The sequence below is a fragment of the Clytia hemisphaerica genome, unplaced genomic scaffold (assembly GCF_902728285.1).
Source record: "Clytia hemisphaerica strain Z4C2 unplaced genomic scaffold, Clytia hemisphaerica genome assembly, whole genome shotgun sequence".
Taxonomy (NCBI): domain Eukaryota; kingdom Metazoa; phylum Cnidaria; class Hydrozoa; order Leptothecata; family Clytiidae; genus Clytia; species Clytia hemisphaerica.
Window position 1 is genome coordinate 2,011,215 of NW_027103262.1, and position 9,713 is coordinate 2,020,927.

At 35.3% G+C, this 9,713-nt stretch overlaps 1 protein-coding gene across 1 annotated transcript; it reads right to left on the bottom strand.

Moving 5' to 3' along the window:
- Positions 1 to 2,695: 2,695 nt before the first annotated feature.
- Positions 2,696 to 6,743, bottom strand: LOC136800489 (uncharacterized). Its single transcript, XM_067057150.1, has 2 exons — positions 6,531 to 6,743; positions 2,696 to 3,952 (listed from the first exon to the last, which is right to left on the bottom strand). The coding sequence occupies exons 1-2, from the start codon at positions 6,727 to 6,729 to the stop codon at positions 3,015 to 3,017; spliced, it is 1,137 nt and encodes a 378-aa protein (XP_066913251.1). The 5' UTR covers positions 6,730 to 6,743; the 3' UTR covers positions 2,696 to 3,014.
- Between the last annotated feature and the right edge of the window lie 2,970 nt (positions 6,744 to 9,713).

Genomic DNA, 9,713 nt, shown 5'->3' on the forward strand with positions numbered 1-9,713 from the left:
TACTGTAGGTGAAACAACACCTCAGAGCCACCATTCTCAGCCTGTTACCTTGTAACCCCCTATTACCCCGTGTTACCCCATGTTACCTTTTTTAGTAACAACCTGTAACAACGCATCCAAACCTATTACCCCCGCCCGGGAGCACTTTTCTCTACAGTTCTTCACACTCGTGCAATGTAAATACATACTCTCTGTACATTTTTTTCTTTCCCCACCAAATATTTGCTCTTTTTATGTATAATAGTGAGCAGCAATAATCATTTAAAAGATATCTTTCCTTTTATCAATAGAAATTTTCACTCTTACTGACTTTTCGATTTGTAACACGCACTTTTAATTTGCAACTCGCACTTTTATTATGCAACTGGCACTTTTAATTCGCAACTCGCACTTTTAATTTGCAACGCGCACTTTTAATATGCAACTGGCACTTTTAATTTGCAACTGGCACTTTTAATTTGCAACTCGCACTTTTAATTTGCAACTCGCACTTTTAATTTGAAACTCGCACTTTTAATTTGCAACTCGTACTTTTAATTTGCAACTCGCACTTTTAATTTTCAACTCGCGAATTTTGTGTTTTAAAATGCAACTCGTAACTCGTAACTCGCGATTTTATTTTGTTAAAATGCAACTCGTAACTCGTAACTCGTAAAAAGTAACTCGCAACTCGTGGTTCTAAATGCAACTCGTAACTCGTAACTCGTAACTCGCAACTCGCAACTCGTATATTATCATATCACGCAATGAGTAAGTGAAACCCTAAAATTTCTGCATTTTGGATGAGGGGATTGAATCTAGCACCCTTTTTTTTCGTGGTTGATTTTCAACATCAGGTTTACCACCTGTTACTTTTAATACGATATTTTTGTAAGTATCATTCGTACCGCGCTACTTATCATACGAGCTTGATATACAAAATGGGCTTCTATTTTAAAGTCAACCAACCATCATACTAAAAGTTTTAAGATTTTAAAAAATTTCTCCCTTCGGGGTTAACTATGGTGGCTGATGATGATGTCATCACAAAACCTTCTTTCAAGCATACATAACTTTTTATAAGAACATTTTCGAGGTATGTTTATACCTCAATTTTCATCAGAATTTCATGCCCGTTCCGCTTGGACCATCAGATTTTGAATTTTTTCGAAAAACTAATTTTTTGCCCAGTCACCTGATGACGTCATCTGGCAGGTGGCCTGGTGACAAATTTGGTTGCTGTTATAAATTAAGTTTTAAACCCTCTCAGGATAATCTGTGTCAAATTTCATGCTTTTAACACCATACACTCCCTTCTCACAGACCCACTGGAAAAATTGACCAAGATATCGCCCTTCAATTTTTGTCTCCACTGAAAATAATCAAACTGGGTCTGTGAGAAGGGGGTATCCTGGGGTATCACCACAGATATCTGTAAAGCCCGAAGGGCTAGATAGGCAACTTTAGGCTTTCTCCAGCAAAAAAAAGTGAAGCAAAAATTTGACTTTTTAAATTTCGTGCCGATGGATAGGATCTAGCATTTTAATTGTTTTCGGAGCGCGAGATAAAAAAAAGTAAGGGGCAAACGCTATTTCACATCTCTCAAACCGGTGGAATTGCATATTTTAGTCACGTGACTTTGGTAGGAAATCCTTCCAAACCTAGGCTTCACTTTTCGATAAAAGCCGCAAATCTAGCCCTTCGGGCTTTACAGATCTGTGGGTATCACCATCTTACATTTTTATGTGCTAACAGACCTCGATACGAGAAAAGAAAATTCGCGGTTCACAGCTGAAAATCAAAAGTTTCCCGGGTTTGTTAAAAAAAACGGCGAAAGAATATTTGTAGGATATCTGTCATGTTTCATTTAACCCCCGGATTATTATTCTTCAAAAAGCTTTGAGCTAATAATATGGTTAGGAGGCTTTTAATACTCTAAATATTTTGAGAAAGTGTTCTCTAGCAGCCTAAGAATGGCCCTTCCTACCATTGTTAATTTCTTCATACCCACTTGGATTTACCATAGTATAAGAAAATCTTATAAGCTATCTTATTACCGTCAACATGAAAAATATTAGCAATCTGATTGGCTAAAGGCTCGGAAACATACTTTAATGGGATAAACTTTCGCGGGGATTAAATTTCGCGAAAATTAAGTCCCAATGGAAATTTGGAAGGGCCTCATCCGCGAAATATTTCTAAATAAAACTTAAAATGTGTCAAATAAATACTATTTGAATGGTTACTTGCATCAAAGAGGCGCAAATAATGTGTATTTCAACAACCAACATGCACGATTTGACAGTAAAAGGCACAAAATGGTGAAAATATTGCCACCCAATAGTGCCACCCGCAAAATTAAATCCCCCGAAATTTGGGAATTTTGCGGATAGGCCGAAATTTTATCCCATTAAAGTAGGAAAATAACAAAATCTGAACACGAATAGTAAAGCCTGTATGGCACTTGGTACATTGCAATAACTGTTACACATAGGATTCGCGAAAATGATACATCAACTAAAACATTTGGAAAAAAAATCAAAATATGATCTTGAACACGGAATTTAAAAAATAAACCTATCAATATTTACAAACATCATAAAAATAAGTAAAAAAAAACACAAAACTTTAATTTGAAAACACCTACTGTAGAAAATTAAAAAATACTTAAAAATGAAGTCCTACGATTAGCATGGTGATTTTTGGATGAAAATTAAGTACCTTTGAAAGTGCACAATTTTTAGTTTTAACCTCCGCGAATTAGCCCCTTTTTCACAGCTGCTTCGGGCTTGGCAAAAACTCTCATCCACCAACAGTAACTCTACTCACTTAAAAGATAGAAGCACAGAAATTCCCATTTGATTTTTTTTGAATTTGAATTTGATAAGTGCTGGTAATTTGAAAAGGAAAATCCTATTACACTGGGAACCAATTAATTTTTGCAGTGCTGGGTATATGAAATAGATGCTTTTGTGGACATAAAACTAAAATTCTAAAAATAAACACCATAAACTAACTAAACTACACTATAGAATTCATAGACTACAAATTAAATTCACCAACATTCGTTTGATATTTCTCTTGGCACGTCCAGATAGAAAAGTATGTAAAAATAAAGTCAATGTTTCCTTAGCTGTCTTTTCGCTTTGCATACTACCCACCCCTTTATTGAGGACATTCAACAATGTTTGTACGTTGGGTAGTGCTGAAGACTGGTGATACACAAAATCTAATATTTGTACTTTCTTCCAATGTTTTGCACTGAATTCCTTAGTATCGAAAACTTTACCGAAATCGATTTGCGACAAAAGAAAGTCTGGCTTCATGTCTTTCTCATCCAAACACATCAGCTCGTCTATAGAATGCTCTGGTAAGAAGTCGTCCCTGTAGTCCATCCTCTGTAAAGCTGAGATCAATTCGTGGACAAACGCATTCGACCGAAATTGAAAACAATTGTAACCTTGGTAACGGGCTAGCAAAGCAATCAGACGTAATACGTCCATGCTACCATTATGGACTTTCACGTTACCGTGCAATTTACCGGATGCAGTAAAAAACGGTTTCGGGTCGTAACACTTGACGTAGCGGCAACACATTTCGCATTGCGGCGGAACGAAGTCCAGTATGAGTTCGACATCTAATTGAATCTTATCACCGTTACGCGATTTTGACAGTTGCGTATGACGTGACCATTCGGCACCGTCGTAAAAGAACGGGATAGTATCGTGCTGTTTTTCATCCATTGGGTCGAAACGAACAAACAAATGGTCGTAATCTTTGGTCGTCAACAAAACGCGCACACCTACTTTACTCATGTAATCAACAAACTCGACATAGTAGAATTTCAATTTCTTTAATCTTGATAAATTTTTGAGGGAAAAGGCGACATTGCCGTACCGTATGGCAGTCGTAGTTTCTTGGTTGTCGGTAGCCATAAACAAAACAGGTGTTTTCATCAAAGGGTGTGGATTCCCTGAAAAAGAAAAAACTGTTGTGAAATGACAAAACTTTTGTGGGGAGACAACAAAAATTTATGACAGATTACAAAGCAACATTAGTGTGTTTCAGTATATCTGCAGCGGAGACAAAAAAAGGCTGTAACTTTTGAAAGAATTCGAAAAAGATGGCAGTTGGCAAATCAGGAGATTTGATGCCTTTTTCAATCATGTCAAAAATAGTTGTTAAGGTGGTCGTTAACAAACTTTTTGAAAATGTCAAAAAATATTCAAATTAAAATATCTCAAAATGTATAAATGATATATTGTTGAAATTTTGTATGATGATACTTCATTATTATCCTGATCTAAAAATAGAAAAAAATGTTAGAAATTTTAAAGACGGGGGTCATGATGTCATTTCTAAAAATAGATATCAAAATCTTGTGGCAGAAGAATCTCAACAACCAGATGGAGTTAGATTTTGATATTTGGCAGTTATGTTACAATATTGACCTACTGTGTTTTGAGTGAAAAATTAAAAAAAAAATAATCAAAAACCGGGGGTAAAAACGCAAAAAACTGTTTTTTTTAATTTTGAAATCAACAAAACATTTTTTGAAAAATCTGTTTCACTCAAAACACTCCTTGCGCTAAGAGAAAGCTGTGTACAAAATTCCAAGTAAATCGGAACAGCCAATCCTGAGATTCTTCCGCCACAAGATTGAAGACCCCCGGTTTTGCTGTTTTGCGTAAACTGGCCTTAAAACTATTTTTTGCTGTAGAAAGAGGAAAAAAAGCTTTCAATATGGGATTTTTGACAGATTTCAGTTGAACTTGATGCACTGATCCAATTTTCACCTTAAGAAAGAAAGTAAAGCCATTTTCTTTTGCATGTCTCAGCAAATTTATGGTGTCGCACAGAACCCTGAGATTACCGCAAACATACAAAAAGTTGCGTAAACCTTACTTTTGCTTGCGAAAAAGCTTAAATTTGGTGAAAAGTGATTGAAAAGTTGTCCCTAACCCTTTTATTGGTCAAAGTAACACATTTCACTGTAACAAAGCAAATTTTTAACCCTATTACTTGAAATACAAGCTGCGCTCAAGTCTAATAAAGAGCACTTTCACTTTCACTTTTGCGAAAACCCCGAAATACACCAAAATCAACTATATCACTATCAAAATCCAACTAAATGTGTATGGATAGCTTCAAGAAGAAGTTATGGACGTTTTAAACAATAAATTATCAATTAAATAATTAAAAAGAGAGAGAAAACAGAAGAAACATTACACGTACCTGTCACACATTGTGTGGCGCTGAAATTTGATCCCAATGGGAAGGAAATTAGAAAGTTTATCAAGTAAAAATGTTCCTTGGAGTTTTGAGAAGCTCTTTATATAAAAAGGAAGCATCAAACCATCACTTACTACAAGAAAATAAGCCATGAAACAGCCATTCCCTTTACCAAAAATCCACATTTGAAATTTAACAAGATTCAAGATGGCGGGTTTGTTTTGATTGTAATAAATCCGTAGCCCGGGGTCCACTTAGAGCTTTTTTATGGACTTTTTGGCGCTGATAAGTGGCCCGGTAGTATATGGTAATATGCTTTTGCCTAGGCGGACTGTAAAACAGTCCGCCAGATTTTAGTTGTTTTTGGAAGGTAAAAACAGTATGAAGCAATATTTTTATTTGAGAATAAGGGATTGCAAATCTGTTAATCGTGTTTGTTTCTAATTTTTGATTATATCCTTCAACTCTAAGTAGTTTTATTGTTATTTTGATTTTTAATTGTTTTTTTCAAAATGGCGACCTCGCCAAATGCTCCTAGTCTACTTCACTGGACTCAGCGTCATAAAAAATTATCAAAAAGCAAAGTTCAGCCGAAGTAGACTCTAGTCTAATAAATCCGGAACTTTTAACAGTACTGGTGTAAAATTTTCCGGGAATGTTCTTTGTGGCTCTACTTAGCGACAGTAAAAATTTGGAGTCGCTCCTAGAACCAGAAGGGCTAATATTGCGATTTTCGTGACGGGCGGCGTGGTGGGCGTTTGGGGCGGACCACAAAATCTGCTCAGGTACGTGTCTGAAGACCTAAAGTTTTCGACTTTCCTCTTCTTTATATGAAATAAAACTTCGGGATATTGTTTAGCAAGGTTCAAACTTTAATTTAAACAAAAAATTGAAAAATCGACCCGAAAAAGATGATCCTATCTCAGAAGTGTTAACGACCACCTTAAAAGAATATCAAACGACCACTTTTTTCAGCCTTAATAAAATTAGTTTGTCATCATTTGGAAGTCAATTTTGTAAAAATTAAATACGGTCGACACTCTCTGATTCGACAATATACACGCGTTTTTTATAAGAATAGTGTACTTTGGCTGTGGGTAAGCATTATTCATATTTTTCAATTATTCTAAACAAAAGGCCTATTGTCTTAACTCTGAAATCTCACCCTGATATTCTTTATAGAAGTTATTCTTATAAAAAAAGCGTGTATATTGTAAGTCACCGCCAACAAGAAACTCTCATAAACGACGCTATACTATTCGATAGGCTCCCGTTATTCGACGAAAATCCGATTCCGATCCGATGAATTTTAGATATACCTCTTTTGTCTTTAGCTTTAGTGATACAGGAATAGTTGACACCAACAGTATGCATCTTCAAGCCTTCTTGTAAGATCGCTTCTGCGTTTTCGAGAGATGTGACGTGAGTCAGAGTATTGAAATTGATTGGTTCGTGGTAATTTGCTTTATCAGTATCCATCCACGAATGGAAAGTGGACAAATTGTGTTTTAACTCCATTTTGATCGGGCCAAAGCGTTTCCAATGACTCTGTTGAAAAGAAAAAAGGGTTAAGATTGTCCATTTTTCGAGAATTTTTTGCATACCACCCTATTATAGAGAAGTGGTATCTCAGTACCCACGTACTAAAATGTTTGGGGACATTTTGGCACAGAGACACCCAATTTGGGTCTTCTCGGGGTAAATTTCGTCTTCTCGGGACCATTTTTCTCAAAAGTGATAATTTTAGCAACATATTCATTTTTGAAAAAATCGATACTTATAAAAAATTCGGAAAAAGGTTCAAAAATATGAAATCACTAGTTTTAGTACCAAAGCACTATAAAGTTTCTCAAATTTTAGTTTGGACACCACCTTTTTAGTATTTTAGTACTCTGTGGTACTAAAAGGATTAAGATTTTAGGGTATACCACCCCGTCACTGAACAGCATGATGTCCAAAATTTTAGTATTGACTCCCTCCCCTTGTACCAAATCTTCTCTGACGGATTTCGCATTCCCAAGACACAAAAAAATTAACAATTCACCGGTTTTAATTTCATTTGCTTATTCATGGTATCATAGTCATAATAAAGAGTTAGTCTGGAAGGACGGCCCGTATGTTTTTAACTCTATCAAAATAGACGGCCGTACAGAGGGTGCATAGAATTTTCAAAATGGCGGAAAGTGAAGGTGCTGACATAGGTACTGATGCCACTGATGACTACAATTTCTTCGACGATGAAGAAATGAATGCTATTCTCCTTAACTTTGAGGTACCAGAAACACCACCTGAGACCAACAAAGTAAAATGTCTTCACTGTGGCAAGGTTTGTGTCTCTCAACGTGGCTTGAAGAGGCACATGACGAACCAGCATTCTGAGACGTCTCAGACTACTGAACCAGCAGCATCAACAAAACCATCATCATCAAAACAAAAGCAACAGAAACCACCAGCTCAACAACTTTCTGCACCAAGTGAATTACTACCTGACACTTCTTTCATAAAGATCGTCAGGGGTATATTCCGAAGACTGGCTATAGATAAATGCTATCCAGAAACAACACGAAAACAATTTGAGACTCAGTATGATAAAATAACATACATATCCACGAGATCACTATATGATAATGTCCTAAACAATGTTGTTAAAAAGTTCAAAGGAGATACAGAAAAATTTTACCCAAACTTTATAGAACATTTTGAAACCTGTGTCATTTATGACTTTCTGGACGACACAGGTAACACTCTACTTATGTTTGAGTTGGCAAATGGTGTTTTGTCGTACCTTGCCAACTCAGAAATTGTGGATGACGACATAACTTTTGAAGATAAAAAGATAAATTTCGATCAAAAGGACAGAGAAATTATTTTCAACCTTAGTGGCGTTGTAGTTGGAAATGTTTTCCGAAAAGTATGTTATTCCAAACGTCCACGAATCAAAGGACGCTATGATGAACAATATTTGGCATTTTTGAAAGCTTGTAAATATCAAGAAGGTCAAGAAACCGATGTATCACATCATCGCCTTGTTAACCTTAACAATAGAGGTGGTTTGTGGAAAGTTAACAGGTCAATCTTCAACGTGTTCATGCTTGCAGAATCATATTTTGTGTCTGCAACAACTGATCGGAAAGTTACAAGAATCAATGTTGAATATATTGTATCGTCGTTAATGGCAAACCCTTTCCTCCTTGCCAATTTTAATTCAATCCGGCATAAAGCTGAAACTCCCGTGAAAAAGGAGATTGCAATGAACTTATTGGATGATCTTTTGACACTTTACGTACGAATTAGATCACATTCATTTGCAAAAGACAAAGTCCAGTCTCACAAAATGGCAAAAAATGTGACAAAATCAAAATCGTTGAGAGGGGAAATCAAAAGAAAATCTTCTTCTTTGGATAATGGACACTAATGTTTTGTTATTTTTTCACCTGTAGCCTGATTTCTAACACAGCAGACCTATTTTTTTCTACACTTATGTCTTTTTTGTTGTGATGCATTTGAAACTTTTTGCATTTGAAATTAACATCATACTTTCATCGCGATAAGAGGGGTTTTATGGTCACTTTTGATAAACAGTCTGTTTCTGCACAAGTTAAACATGTGTTAACTAAAATTAGCGAGCTGTGTAAGAAGGTCAAACATAGAAAATTTACAACCAACTTTGTCAAGTTTTTTTATATACTATACCCAGCTTACAGTTAAGGTATAACGAGATAACTGGTTTATTTATGAAAACTGTAAGAGACTAAATTTTAATGGTTCACGATTGGAAACAATTTCGGATTTTCTCAAAATGCTTATACAAATTGTTTTTTCAGTCTGAAATTTTATTTTGAATGCATCAAAATCACACATTTAAAAACCAAAAATTTACAAGACTTCAATCGATTATCTTTGTCATGGTAGATTAATGTTCTAGTCCAAAATTTTAATAATAAGAGGATCCAGGTTCGACCCCTGGCCATGACAGTTGCTCTTTGACGCACAACCTCATTATATATTGTAAAAATCCTATCGAATTTAATGACACTTCAATCGATTATCTTTGTCATGGTAGATTAATGTTCTAGTCCAAAATTTTAATAATAAGAGGATCCAGGTTCGACCCCTGGCCATGACAGTTGCTCTTTGACGCACAACCTCATTATATATTGTAAAAATCCTATCGAATTTAATGACACTGTCACCAAACTTCAAGCTCTACAACACTATTAAATAGCATTGAGAACGAGAACAATTTGGTGGTTTTCATTAAAAACTAGGAAAATATAAGCTCTAATATAGTTCTTACTTCCAGTTATCGTCAAAACTAAATACTTTACTCACTCACCAAAATTTTTTTTAATAAAGTACAAAATCAAAAACTTTGCGAAACCTATCATACCTTGAAAATACTGTATACCCAGACTTTGAACAAAAAATCCTTACTATTCAAAGATTCTGTTTTCTGTACAAAGCCCAAAAATTAGTTTGTATGAAGCAAAATTATATTAGTG